The sequence below is a fragment of the Monodelphis domestica genome, chromosome 4 (genome assembly GCF_027887165.1).
Source record: "Monodelphis domestica isolate mMonDom1 chromosome 4, mMonDom1.pri, whole genome shotgun sequence".
NCBI classification, from domain to species: domain Eukaryota; kingdom Metazoa; phylum Chordata; class Mammalia; order Didelphimorphia; family Didelphidae; genus Monodelphis; species Monodelphis domestica.
Window position 1 is genome coordinate 416,945,965 of NC_077230.1, and position 13,235 is coordinate 416,959,199.

Genomic DNA, 13,235 nt, shown 5'->3' on the forward strand with positions numbered 1-13,235 from the left:
ATTTATTCATTCTCTGAAATCTGGATTCTGATCTCATCACTTGCTTTTTTCCAAGTTACTGGAGACCTCTCTTCTCAGTCCTCTTCCTTCTCTTCCTCTCCTCTAGTTGACATGGTCAGTTACCCTTTCTCCAATACTCCAATACTCTTCTCTCCTCCTCTTTGGGTCTGGCTGACCTTCCTACTCCATCTCCTTTGCTGATCCATCATTAGTGCCCCCTAAAGTTCTGTCCTGGGCCTTTCCCCCTTTTTTTCTCTACTTTCTCTTTTCATAACCTCATCAGCTTACATGATTTTCAATGATCTTCATGTAGATAATTCCCAGATCTATGCAGCCCTAGTTTCTCTCTTAGGACAGCTGGGTGGCTCAATAGATAGAGCTGATAGACCTAGAGTCAGAAAGATCTGAGTTCAAATACAGCCTCAGCTTTTTACTAGTTGTATGCCTCCCCCCTACCTCAGTTTCCTCATCTGTAAAAACGAGCTGGTGGAAAGGAAATGGCACGTCACTCCAGTATCTTTGTTAAGAACCCCAAATGGGGTCATGAAGAGTCATCAGACGTAACAACAACAACAAAAATTTCTCTTGTGCTTTTTAGCTTATCACCAACTGCCTGTTGGACTTTTTAAAGTAAACATCCTGTAGCATCTCCAACTCAACACGTCCAAAAGAGAACTCTTATCTCTCCCCCCATTTCTTTTTCCAAACTTCCTTAGTTCTGAAGGTACCAAGAGTATTCCAGTCCCCCAGGTTCAAAACCTGTCATCTGTCATCATTCAAAAAGTGTCATCCAGCAACTCCTCCCTCCTACTGCACAGAGTTGCTAAATCTTCTCTGTTGTTTCAGAGGTAGATTGAGGGACCAGTCAGAGTGCTGGAGTTGGAGTCAGAAAAGCCTGAGTTCGAATCCTGCCTTTTATACAGCCTGTGCCCTCATCTATAAAATGGGGATAATAGTATCTACTTTCCAGGGTGCTGTGAAGCTAAAGAAGGATGTTTATTTTTTTAACCCTCACCTTCCATCTTGGAATTAATATTGGTTCCAAGGCAGAAGAGCAGTAAGGGCTAGACAATGGGGGTGAAGTGACTTGCCCAGGGTCACACAGCTGGGAAGTGTCTGAATCCAGATTTGAACCTAGGACCTCTCCTCTCTAGGTCTGACTCTCAGACAACTGAGCTACTCAGCTGCCCCTTAAAGAGGGATATTTATAAAAGTGCTTTGCAAACCTTGGTGCTATCCAAATGTCATCTAATATTAATCTCTTCCTAAACCCACCCTTAGGCATGTTGCACCTCATTGACTTGTACCTGTCTTACTAAAGTAGCCCATTTGGTCTCTCTGTCTCCTCTCTTCCCCCTCTCCAGTCTTCTCTCTTCAGAACCACCTCTGATTTTCCCAAGAGGCTGATGGATGTCACTGCTCTGCCCAACAAACTCGAGTGGCTCCCTCTTGACTCCAGGATCACATAGAAACTCCTTTGTTTTGGCTCTCTCTCTCTCTCTCTCTCTCTCTCTCCCTCTCTCTCTGTCTTTCATGCTTTCTTTCTGCCTTCCTACAGGGTATTCGCATCTCCTTTCCCTCAGTCTCTTTATAATCCCTGTCCTTTTTCTTTTCCTTTTTTACACAAACCCCCACCTTCCATCTTGGAATCCATACCGTGTATTGGCTCCAAGGCAGAAGAGTGGTCAGGGCTAGGCAATGGGGGTGAAGTGACTTGCCAAGGGTCACACAACTGGGAAGTATCTGAGGTCACATTTGAACCCAGAACCTCCCATCTCCGAGCTTGGCTCTCTATCCACCAAGCCTCCTGGGTGCCCACAATCCCTGGTTTCCTTCAAGACTCATCTCAAGCCCGACCTGCAAGAAAGATCCTTCTCCCGGCTAGGACACTCCCCCTAAGGAATTCTAGAAAGAGGCTCCTGGGCAGGCCAGTCCCCCGTTACTCCTGTCTTTTTTATTAGAAGGCTGCTCGAGAACAGAAGGGGGAATTTTGCTTTTGTCTTTGCTCCCCCGTTTGGTGCAAAGGAAGCCATTGCTTAAGGAATGCTTGTCAATTGATGGAGAAAGGCGCTAGTGCCAGGGTTCCTGTCGTTTGCACGGAGGGAAGCCGAGGCGGAGGGGTTTAGAGCCTGATTCCTAGGGAGGATGCTGAAGCCCCAGTGCCTCCAGGAGCTCCCAGACTGGCTGGCTTTGCAAAGGCAGCCGAGGGCATCGCTTTTCTTGCCTTTGCACATCTCGCTCCTAATTTCAGCTCTCCACCCTGGCGAACACCCGGTATTCAGAGCTGAACAGGATCTCGGGAGGTGGGCCAGTCTCCCCCACCCCTCGCCCATGGGGTGCAGTCACACCAGTGGGCCAGCCCTGGAGGGAGGGAGGGCTCCGATTTCTCAGTGCCTAGAGCTGGCAGGAGGAGGGGAGGTCCAGAAGGCTAGGGTTAAAGGCGCGGAGGCTGGACGTAGGGGGAGCCTTGGGGTCCGGCTCGCTTCCCTTGGGACAGAAAAACTCGTAGAATCGCGCGTGGAGTCCGAGATTTTTATTCCGCCCAAGCACCAGCACCCCCAGCCCCTCCGCACATAGTTCTCTCCCGCAGGGTCAGGGCAGGTCGGGGACGCGGCCCCCAAAGCGGTAAGTGTACTTTCGGCCGCCGCTCTTGTGAACGATGTCCCGGCGGTAATAGTAACGCAGCCCTCGACTCAGTTTCTCGTAGTTCATCCCCGGCTTCTTTTTGCGCTCCCCCCACAGACGGGCCACCTGCGCCGAGGGAAGGCAGACCGGGGACTGAGCGCCGGGTCCGCCGCACCGGAGGCTCAGGGGAGCTGGGAGGGAGGAGGAGCAGGGAAAGGGGGAAGTTTGGGGAGGAGAAGAAGGGGCGGGGAGCTCGGAAAAGGAACTAATGATTTCCGATACGGTTCCGAAGAATCCGATGTGCTTTGCCCTCTCTTTTGAGCGCCGAGCTGAGCTTCAGCTGCATAGCAGCCACTGTCGCTAGGATGCCCCACAAGCATCTCGAATCCCGTTCCAAACTGAACGCTATTACCTCCCCGCACCTTTTTTCTACCGCCCCCCCCCCATCTTCTTCTCCTCTCCCTTCTCTCCACTAGCATCACTATTCCCTGTGGGACCCCACAGGACTTCCTTTGCCTCTTCCTTCCCTCTCCTGGATTTCCTGTATCTCCAATCTTGGGGGATTCTCTTGCTAACGTCCCTCGCATGTACCTTCTCTATTCCTATTAGCCACCCTTTGCCGCACATGCTTGGAAACTTTCAATAGCCTTAAAACTAGGGGCCAGAAGGGCGCCCTACCTCCTTCGGGTCACATAGCTGGAACTCGCGGCTATTCCCGGTCCAACGGATGCAGCCCTGGCCGGCTCGGTCCCGGAGGAGTTCCAGTAGGAATTGCCACAACTGGATGGGACCTGAGGAGTGGCGCAGCAGGTGAGAACACCGGCGTACTTACCTGCTCCCAGCTCCTCCGCCCGCCCCTTTTCCTCAAAGCCGCCTCATCTCTCCTCTCCCCCCACCCAAGGGTCCCCAGTAGAGGTGCCGCCTTCATACAACCGGAGAACTTCCCCTTGGGGATCTTGGTATTCCATTTCCCCCTTCATCGAGGACCCAGGCACCCTAGCCCTCGCCCTCTTACTCAAGGACTACAGAGTTCCATTTCTCCAGAGCTGATCCCCGCCCCCCCCCCCCTTATTGGGGACTCACTCACCACGGTGTCCAGTCCTGGGGCCGCGGACGGCGATGGTACGGTCCGAGCGTGGTGTTGAGTCCGACGAGACTGGGCACCCGCTGGAGGGAGCTGAACATCCCGAAGGCTGGCTGAACTCCCAGGAGGTGGGATATTCCATGCCGGTGGCGCTGCCACCCTCCCAGCAAGGACGGTTGGGGCAGTCCCAGAGGGTGGGACCGCTGGGCACGGGGGTGGTAGTCCATGAGGTGAAGCTTGCCTGGCTGGTGGTAAGATCCGCGATTCCCGTGCTTTCAGAGTAGGTAAAAGGGGTAGGACAGTAGGGTTGGGAGACTGGGTTGAACCATGTAGAGTCCGTCCAGTCGCCGGAACATGGGAGATTCAAGGAGGACGAGTCTAGGAAGAGACACCCATTGCGGGTGGGAGGTGTCAGGAGCTCTGTCTCCTTCCCCATCCCAGCTGCGGGCACCCAGGTGCACTGGACTCCCTCCTCCCTCACTCCAGGACCGTAGGCTTTCTCCTGTCAGTCCCCTCGAACACTGGAATTCGAATCCCCCATCCAGGTCTAGAATTCACTTTGGAGACCTTTGGGATGACCCCCGCGCTTCCCAGAAACCCTGGCTCTTCCCTCATCTTGGGATCTAAAAGCAGGTCTCCAGTACTCACCAGTAGTCCCCCAGGGAAATTCAGGAAACGGGAAATCCGAGCCGCATTCGTTAGCTGGGAGCCCTGGAAGGTGTCAAAGGGATGCTGAGTTTGGGGAGGAGGGAGTGAGTAACCACTGCTACCTCCCAGGACTTCTGGGTATCTGGCCTCTAGCACCCCCAGCCCTCTTCTCCGTTCCGGGCTGTCTCCTCCGTAAATCCCATCTGCACTCTCGGTCCCACCTTCCCCTCAACACTCCTCCCTCCCATTAGGGCTTTCGGGCCTCCACCAGCTACTAATGGTGCCCTCTAAAAATTACCCCGTCCCGACCGAATAACTTCGCGTTTCTCTCTATAGACTGTAAGCTCTTGGAGGGCGCAACAGTAGTCGCCAGCTTAGAAACACTGACTTCATCAGGACCCAGGCGTCCGGCACCTGCTCTCTCAGGGCCCTCCCTCCCCGCAGCTCTGGTCCTCTCGTTACCTTTCCACCCGACTCCAGGGGTCCGGGGGTCCAAGCCTCTGGGGTCGGACAGGGTGGAAGCCTTTGAGCTGTAAAAATCTGCTTCTCCTGAGGCTGGAAAGGGGGAGACAAGGGACTGGGGTCAGGGCATCCCGAGAGAGCTCGGGGCCACGAACCCCCTTCTCCAGCAGTAGCGCCCTCCTCTCCCCCGGCCCAATAGCTTCGTACCCAGGCCAGGGTGCTCCAAGACGGATCCCAGGGGCACTTCCTGCAGCGCCAGCTCATCCCAGCAAAGCCAGTTCAGGTCCATGGTCTTTCCCGATGTTCTTGGCAACTGCAAGATGCTAGGAGAGGAAAGACGTTCGTTTGACGGGGTCCTCGAGGGACGGGACCCCGGCGTCCCGGCGCAGCCCTTAGAGACTCGGCCTCCCGGGCTCGAAGACCGAAAGTAGTCCCGAGTCTGGGGCACCCACCCTGCCCCGTCTCCTCTGAAACACCCAGGGGTTTTGGTCCATTCTTCTCCCTCCCTAGGCATGTGGCTCCCCAAACTAGCGAGGCTGGAAAGACCCTTAGGCGCAAAACTTCGCGGACCCAATCCGTCTGGTGCCCCCCAACCTCGGGGGCTGCGGGCTCTCTGCCCCCGTCCCCTCCAGCCCCCGCTCCCTCCAGGAGTCCCAAAGGCCCGTGGCGCTCACCTCTCGGTGTTGCCTCTGTTCCTCACCCCAGGGCCCTCAGCCCCATTTTCATACAGACCCCTCCTCTCTGCGGAGTCTGGGGAGGGGGGATATTTTCCGACACGTCAGAGTCTTTTGGAATACGAAAGGGGTCAGGTTGCAATCGAAGTAGGGGGCGGGGTTGGACCGGACATCGACTCTGAGCAGGGGGCTCATCATCTCGAAAGCTAGCCCTCTCTTGAGGCGGCCCGGGGCGCCCCCCTTCTTGTTGCTTTCCCTAGAGTAATCGACCCCAAGTTTGGACCGGATTTTAATGGAAGCAGAAACAGGGTGTGGGGGCGGGGTGGAGGTCCGATCCCCCCAGCACCAGCCCGTCACTCTCGGGGGCCAGGAGTCGGGATGGGAGGGGGGTGCGTTTTTGGGGAGTGGTGGGATCAACCGAGCTAGCGACCCCCAGCCCCTGGCTACCCCCAGCCCCGCCCTCAGGGACTTGGGAGCCTGGGACTGTCGCAGTAGCTGGGCGAATCCCGCGGCACGAGGGATTTGCGGTGGGTGGCTCTGGAAGGTTTTGGGGACAGGAGGTAGGGTGTGACGGGGGCCACTGGAGCTTCTCTCGGTGCCTTTGGTAGGCTTGAGCTTGGGAAATGGGACTCCGCGCCAGGTCGGTTAGACATGGGGACCTGGGGTCTCTGGACAGGGTTAAAGGTCTCTGCGCGGGGAGGGGGTTGCGGGCCGACGGTCTGGCGGCGACTGCTGCGAGGAGGGCTCGAACTCTTATCTCCGGAAGTGGAAGATTTCCGGCTGGACCCCCCAGGGACTGACGTCACAATCGGCGAGTGTGACGCTTGGGGAGGGGTGCTGGGGCCCGCGCAGGCCGCCTAGGATCCGTATCCCTGCCATTGCCCTTTGGGGTTCCGTTCCCCAGCTCCCAGTGAAGGTGAGGGAGACGCGCCTTGGGGCTCGCGCCCTGGGTTGTCTCCCAGCTCCCCTGCCGGCCATCCTGCAGATGACTCAGTAAGCACCGGATCCGGTGACTACAAACACTGCCGCTTTCCTCCTGGCTCTGCCACCCCACCTCCAAGGGGCCCTCTCCCTCTCCCCACTCCGTATGCCTCTGGGACTCAGTTTCCTCGTCTGTAACATCAGGTCGGTAGGTCCAAGACTGTAAATCTAAGACCTTGCCAAAGAACGGGCAGCTCCAGTTGTTTCCGAAGCCCTCCTGGGCTGAATCTCTATCTCTTTTTCCATCTGACTCTTCCTGTTTCTGGTCCCATCACTCATGTGTGTTTACAATGATCAGAGTTGGGCTCCAACCCCGCCCCCCCCTGAATTGGGGCTGGGGGTGGTTGAGCCCAGGAGAGGAGGGGGCCCCCCAGGTTGTTTCCTGTGGGAGGATGGGCCCCATCCTGACCCCAGGACTCCCTACAGCATAACGGAAAATATGACATCAGAGAACCCAAGGGAGGAAAGGCACACTCAGACCCCTCCCCTCGGCAGCTCTCCTCTGCTATTCTCTTCCACAATGGGGGGATCTCTCGGGAAGGGGCTCTGCATCTCATCTTCCCAAACCTCAGCCCCCACACCACTCCTGAAGCTGGTAGGCCTGGATGACAAAATGCTCCATAGAGTCGGGTGGAAAGAATTCAAATTTATTCTGAGTGGGGCCAGGGACAAGGTCAACATAGGGGTTAAGGGGGAATCTTGGGGGTTCTGGGCTATCTAAGGCCCAGCTTCTTCTTCTCCTTCTGCTTCTTCCGTACCACATCCAGGTTCCGGTCCTTCCACATGCTCTTTCGTAGCTTGATAGGCCGTGAGCCCACATACTTCCCTGGGGGGAGAGAGCCAGGTAAGTGGGGCAGCTGGGCTCCAGGCTGGGGTGACTCAGGCCTCAGGGGACTCCGGATCTGACTTACCGTTCATCTCCCTCATGGCCCGCACATAGTCACTGGGGTCCTTGAAACTGACAAAACCATAGCCCTTGGTCTTGCCCGTGCGCTTATCCCGGATGACTTTGGCCTTGAGGAAGGAGGGGAATCTGCTGAAGGCTCGGGCCAAGATGTCATCATTCACTTCATTGCCCAGGTCCCCACAGAAGATCCGGAAGTCATCTAGGCCATGAAGGGAGAGGGAGAAGATGGTCTCTTTACAGCCCAACCTTCCCATCTCGACTTTTCCCCTGGGATCAAGAGCCCCTAAAGAGGGCCCTTACCTGCATCCCACTCCAGGAGGCTGGGGTCTTCCCAACTGCTCCCCGCCGCTGTTCGGATGCAACGTTTTAGTTTCTCTGGCTTCCCTTTCTTCTTGTCCTCACCCAATGGCTCTGGGACCTGGGGAAGGAGGCTGGGGTGAGGACTGGAGTCTTTGGGGAACAGGAGTGTCCTCAGACCTCTGCCCCTCCCCAGCCAACTTTCTCTAATTCAAATCAGAAAGTACTTACTAAATGCCTACTGTTGGGAAAGATTCCCCTGATATCCTCCAAATCATCCTTAACCTCCCTAGACCCACCCCCATGCCATTCTTTAACTGAGGGCCTGGCCCATACTGACCTCCAGGGCCATGAGTCCTGGGGGCGGCTGGGGCTCAGGCCGGGGCCGGGGCCTGGGGCGGAGGGACAGGAGCTCAGGGATTCGTAGGGGTGGGAGCAGGCCCCGAACGACTTCCAGGGGTAGAGGCAGGGGCTCAGGCTCAGGCAAGGGCATGGCCAAAGGCAGGGGGAGGCTGGGCCCAATGACTGCAGCAGCTCCTGGGCCCCCCACAGCTGCACCCGCTTCTTCCAGCCCTGCAGCTGCAGCAGCTGCCACAGCCACAGCAGCAGCCTCCTCTTTCTCTTTCAGCCCCAGGCCCAGGCCCAGACCTAGTTCCCGAGGGGCTGGAGGCTCCTCCTGCCAGAAACACAAGGAGATGAGGTGTCAAGATAAACAGTTGGGAACAAGGGGCCCTGGAGCCAGGGCTGGGGAAGTCACGGACATTGGCCATGTGATGTCCAGAGCAAGCCCATTACCCCTACCTCCAAGACTAGGCACTTATAGCTTAGAATATATAGTACTTGAGTGTGTTCAGAGCTTGAGTGGAAGGAGGCAGAGGAAAAAAAGACAGATACAGACCATGCAGAATGAGAAAGGAAAACAGAGAAGGATGCAGAGAAACCAGAGACATAAACATCTAAGAGAATCCCCAAACAGACACAGATGACACCCTCAAAGTTAGGGGCATGAATTCTGGGGTTTATAATAGGGATGTATGTATCCCTGACACATTCCCTTCTCACATGCCCCACAAACTCACTGGGGGAGGCCTCAGGGTTGCCATTGTGCCAAGTGGGGGTCCTGGTGCCCGGGCCATAGGTGGTAACATCATGGGGGGTCCAGGGGGACCAGGAAGGGGAGGCCCAACCAGGGCTTGATGTGGTGGCCGAAGAGCCATGGGCCGTGGGCCACCTGCTAAAGAGAATGAAAAAGTGTGTAGTGAAGAAGGTCCTAGGGTCTCTGAAGTGCCGGGGACGCCAAAGAGGGGATGGGGCCGGGCCAGGAAGAATCCCTGAGCCCTTCTCTCACCCGCTCTCTGCAGCACATGGGGGACGAAGGCTGGGCGCAGGATTGGGGGACGCTGCGGGGGCACTGCTGAGAGACAGAGATGGAGACAGCGTGAAGGGCCATGCCTCACGGTCTTTGAAGGAAGTCCCCGAGGGTCCAAGGGTTCTGAGCTCGCCCTAGGATCACTTCAGACATTTCTCATGAGGTGTTTGGGTCACTGCTGGCACCTCTGAGTCAGCCTGAATCTTAGGGAATCCTGGAAACATTGGGATGGCTACATGTGGGAGGAGGGAATGGATATCTAGGGGTTAGATGATTTGGGGATGGTTTTGATAATATCTCTGGGGGTTCCTTGAAGTTAGAGGGCTCTGAAGAGGTACTGGGCTTGGGAGAATTGTCTCTGAGGAGGTAGTGTGCAATTTTTTGGGAATTCTAAGGGCTTGGGAAAAATTCTGGGGGAGCTTTGGAAATTGGTGATTGTCATAGAAGAGATTTCCTAGGTAAGTTATTTATTGGGGAACGAGTGGGGAGGGTTCAGGGTCAGTGTGTTGGATCCTAGGCTTTTGGTCCTGGGCACTGACCCGCCCGGCGAAGGAACATGGCATCTCGGGCCTCAGGGCTGTCAAGACGACCTCTGTCTCCTCCAGGGCCGAAGCCAACTGTGGGGGTAAGAAATTTACATTGGTGGGGGGGACCTTCTGGAATCCTCCTTCTTGACCCTCCCCTTATAGCTCTTCCCCAACTCACCAGGACCCACAAAGGGGCCAGGGGGACCTACAATAGGAGCAATTACTGTGGCTGCTGCTGCTGCCCGGGCTTCCAGGCTCTGCTGGACCTGACAGGGGGGAGGACAAGAGAAGGTGATCAGTGAGAGTGTTCAGATTCCCTTTTTCTTAGGAGCCTGAGCTGAGACAAGTGGGATAAAGAATAAAAGCAAGTTTGGAATTAATAAACTAGTTGAAAGGTATAGTCTCCAAGGCACACCACACCCTCCTACCTGCTGGTAGGTGTTGGTGGCAATGATTGGGCGGATCACAGGGGCAGGCTCCACAGCTGGTACAACTGGGGTTGGAATCCCAGATATTGGAGCCCCCAAGACTTCCTGCTCAAACCTGTAAGGCAGAAATAGGAAATGATTCATATACAGAAAAGTAGCACTGGGTTTGATATCAGAGAGACCATCTGGATCTACCCTATCTCTTTGCAAATTCGGAGAAAGAGAAAAATAAAGACAAAGGGCACCTTGATGCCAAGACAACTGAGGAGAGACAGAAGCTCAGAGACGAAAGGAGGAGTTTAAGAGACACAGAGAAAGATGGAAATAATGGGACAAAGACACGAATGGAGAGAAAATAGCTGGCATGGGGATAATTTCAGACAAAGACCAGAACTTGGGCAGGGGGAGAAGACAAGGAGATAAAGAATGCTCCGAGCCCTAGACCCTACACTAGAGAGCCTGGAGACTAAACTATCAGGAAGAGGCAGAGACATGCAGAAAGACGTGTGGAGACAAAACAACACCCTGCAGGGGCAGAGACATTCCGAGACAGACACCTCGACAGGAGGATAAGAGATTTTCGGAGACAGACCCAGGGTGGAGGAGGGAAACCCGGGGTCGGACACAATAGGGTGGGTGGGAGACTGGCAGCTCCCCTTTCCTATCCCGCCCTCGCGGGGGCGCCCTTCCCCGCTCCCCGCTCCCCAGCTTCTCGGCACGGAGGCAGGGGGACGGCCGCCCTGGCCTCTGCGCGGCGGGCGGGGAGAGGAAGGGAGGGGCTCACAGCGCCATCTCCGCCTCCATCTCTTTCAGTCGCTCCTCGCCGCTCTTCCCGGGGACGCCAGGACCCGGGCCCGAGGGCACGGCCCCTGCCGCGCCAGGGAGTCCCGGGGGCGGCCCAGTCCCAGCCATCGTCGTCGCCACAGCTGCTTCCGCCGCGGCCACCGTCAGGCCGTCTATGAGGCGCACGTCGATGACGCAAGACGCACGTGTGCAACGAGAGCCAACCAGCCTCCCTTCGTGAGGGCCCGGTGGACGCGCAGGCGCAGATAACACCTCGTCTCTGGAGCCAATGAAAACTCGATGAATCAAGGCCACGCCCCCAGCCCGAAACTTTTGTTTCCTTCTTGCTACACACTGGTGGAGTTCGCCTGTGACTTCCCTGCACAACCTCAAATTTCACCCTCTGACTTTTCCATTTGGAAAATGCAGACTACGGTCTGGGAGCCCTGGAAGCCTGCGGAGAGCGGAGGCTAAGGGTCACACCCCCCAGTAGGGGGGCAGTAAGGAAAAGGAGACAATTTTAAAAGATCCAGGTCTGGAGGCCGGAGGTCCTAGGTTCAAACTTGACCTCTGACATGTCCTAGCTGTGTGACCCTGGGCAAGTCATTGGCCTTTGCCTAGCCCTTGCCACTCTTCAGCCTTGGAACCAATACTTTTCGATTCTAAAGCAAGAAAAAAAGTTTAAAAAACGTAGGTTGAATGAAGATTGGGGAGATTCAAAATGTGGGCAGATGGGAAAAGGGCCAAGGAGCAGGAGTAATACTTATCATAAAATCTGCCTTGGTTCCCCCAAATGTAAAATAAATATACCTGCCTCCCGGGATTCTTGAGGATCACATGAGATATGTGTAATGTGTTTTCTAAACTTTAAAGAGAGAAGACGCTATTATAATTGAAAACAGAAGGACTAATGGGGATGGGTTGGAGGTCACCATTATGGAGTAAGGGAGGGGTACCCCTTTTCTGGGAGGAAAATTCCCCTTTCCAAGAGACTATCCAACCAGAAGCCAAGATGAATGAGCCTTTTCTATGGGGGTAAGGGAAGACGTTGACCATACAGATAATAGAAAGAGGCAATTGCTGAGGTTGGAGAGGTCTCAGAAAACTTTCCCTGATCCTTGGATGATGAGGGCTGACCTAACTCCCTGACTTTTCCCTAGACTGGGCTGTGTACAACTGACCTGCTTTTACTTGGGTGTAGTGGAGTGGGAAAGGGAGAAGAGAGGATATACAGGCTTATTGGTTCTATATAACTAGACTTTTCTTTTTTAAACCTAGGACAAATAACATGAACGATACTCTCTCTTTGGGAAAGGGAGGCAGCTCACCAGGCATTTGAGGAAGATAGTCTTTCCCCTTCCCCAGGAGAACCTGCTAACAGGTTGCAAACTCTTCCAATAGAATAAATACAGACACTGTATTTAGTTAGGCCTTGTATTTCTAGGACCTCAGAGTAAGCACTTAAGAAAAGGCTCCTTTTAAGCTCTTAAGAACTGGCTTCTTTATACTTGAAACAGAAGAGTCCTGATGGCTGAGGGGAGATAAAGAGGTTGGAAGAAAGCTTGAAGCCAGCCTCTGCTTCCACCTCCCCATAACCCTCCAAATTTAAGGAAGCACTACCAGAGATCTTCACGGATCATCTTGCAAAGTCCCTATCCATGGATTTTTGAGGCCCCAGAAGGGAGGTGATTTGTTTAAGGCCACATTCAACTAATATTAATATGAACTGAAGAAATGACCAGAGCCTGAATCTCAGACTCAGAAGGTTAAAGGGACCTTGCAGACACCTTGTCCTGCCTTAGAAAGAAAATCACCATTGCCTCAGATCTGGTGTCATACCTGAAATGGGAGTCAGAACTAGATTCCCATCCCTGATTTTTCAGCCAGGTTGTTGGAATTCATGTTTCTTTGGAGATTAGGGAAACCAAACCTTCCACAGCAGAGGTTCCTGGCCATATGACTGGGGGCCTGGGGGGTTGGCAGCCCTTTAGTGTTTCCAGCTGCATCCTATCCCTAAGCTTGGATCGATGGGGAAGTTTTAATTAGTTTAGGAGGGCAAAGCCTTGACAGATGGCAAAAAGCTGCAGTTGGAGGGGTAGCAGTGTCATCTCCTAGAAGGTCTGCAGGATCTGGCTTCTATCCCTGCCGTATCTCTACTCCTTTCTTCCCACTCCCCATTAAATACATTGCTACTCTCCTAGGAAAGATCTTAAGAAAATGGTGGTTGAGTGGCCCAAGGACTGGGGAAGCATTTCCCTCTTTCTGGGGAAGTCTGACCTTGGTAGGGATCCTGGATGACTGAAGTGCCCCTCCCATGATGTGTTTAACATGTCACACACCTTTAAGCTGGAAACATTTGAGAAGCTTGGAAGGGGACAGCTGGGTGACTCAGTGGATTGAGAACCAGACCCAGAGATGGGAGGTCCTGGGTTCAAACTTGACCTTAGATA

At 54.6% G+C, this 13,235-nt stretch overlaps 2 protein-coding genes across 8 annotated transcripts; both read right to left on the minus strand.

Moving 5' to 3' along the window:
• Window positions 1-2,518: 2,518 nt before the first annotated feature.
• Window positions 2,519-6,266, minus strand: ETV2 (ETS variant transcription factor 2). Of its 2 annotated transcripts, none has more exons than XM_007491846.3 (7): window positions 5,494-6,265; window positions 5,027-5,142; window positions 4,820-4,912; window positions 4,358-4,420; window positions 3,713-4,087; window positions 3,304-3,416; window positions 2,519-2,751 (listed from the first exon to the last, which is right to left on the minus strand). In XM_007491846.3, exons 2-7 carry the CDS (start codon window positions 5,106-5,108, stop codon window positions 2,593-2,595), a joined length of 885 nt encoding a protein of 294 aa, XP_007491908.2. In that variant the 5' UTR covers window positions 5,109-5,142; window positions 5,494-6,265; the 3' UTR covers window positions 2,519-2,592. The 2 variants fall into 2 exon arrangements, with proteins under 2 accessions (XP_007491908.2, XP_007491909.2); XM_007491847.2 differs by having other exon boundaries at window positions 2,692-2,816; window positions 5,494-6,266.
• An 839-nt stretch (window positions 6,267-7,105) lies between these two features.
• RBM42 (RNA binding motif protein 42) lies at window positions 7,106-10,918 on the minus strand. 6 transcript variants are annotated; one of them, XM_016422633.2, is made up of 10 exons: window positions 10,787-10,918; window positions 10,003-10,117; window positions 9,753-9,840; window positions 9,587-9,664; window positions 9,027-9,089; window positions 8,758-8,909; window positions 8,019-8,354; window positions 7,682-7,799; window positions 7,386-7,580; window positions 7,106-7,300 (listed from the first exon to the last, which is right to left on the minus strand). In XM_016422633.2, exons 1-10 carry the CDS (start codon window positions 10,912-10,914, stop codon window positions 7,188-7,190), a joined length of 1,386 nt encoding a protein of 461 aa, XP_016278119.1. In that variant the 5' UTR covers window positions 10,915-10,918; the 3' UTR covers window positions 7,106-7,187. The 6 variants fall into 6 exon arrangements, with proteins under 6 accessions (XP_016278119.1, XP_016278118.1, XP_007491906.1 ...); XM_016422632.2 differs by having other exon boundaries at window positions 8,758-8,912; XM_007491844.3 differs by having other exon boundaries at window positions 9,027-9,092.
• Window positions 10,919-13,235: the final 2,317 nt, after the last annotated feature.

Excerpts from the sequence above, each read along its gene's own strand:
- ETV2 (XM_007491846.3), bottom strand. The coding sequence starts at position 5,108 with ATGGACCTGAACTGGCTTTGCTGGGATGAGCTGGCGCTGCAGGAAGTG. Across the intron at positions 4,913-5,026 it reads CTTGGAGCACCCTGGCCTGG|CCTCAGGAGAAGCAGATTTT; the intron begins GTACGAAGCTAT and ends CCCCCTTTCCAG. Across the intron at positions 4,088-4,357 it reads ATTTCCCTGGGGGACTACTG|ACTCGTCCTCCTTGAATCTC; the intron begins GTGAGTACTGGA and ends GTCTCTTCCTAG.
- RBM42 (XM_007491845.3), bottom strand. The coding sequence starts at position 10,914 with ATGGCTGGGACTGGGCCGCCCCCGGGACTCCCTGGCGCGGCAGGGGCC. Across the intron at positions 10,118-10,786 it reads ATGGAGGCGGAGATGGCGCT|GTTTGAGCAGGAAGTCTTGG; the intron begins GTGAGCCCCTCC and ends TCTGCCTTACAG. Across the intron at positions 7,800-8,018 it reads CAGGACTCATGGCCCTGGAG|GTCCCAGAGCCATTGGGTGA; the intron begins GTCAGTATGGGC and ends CTCCTTCCCCAG.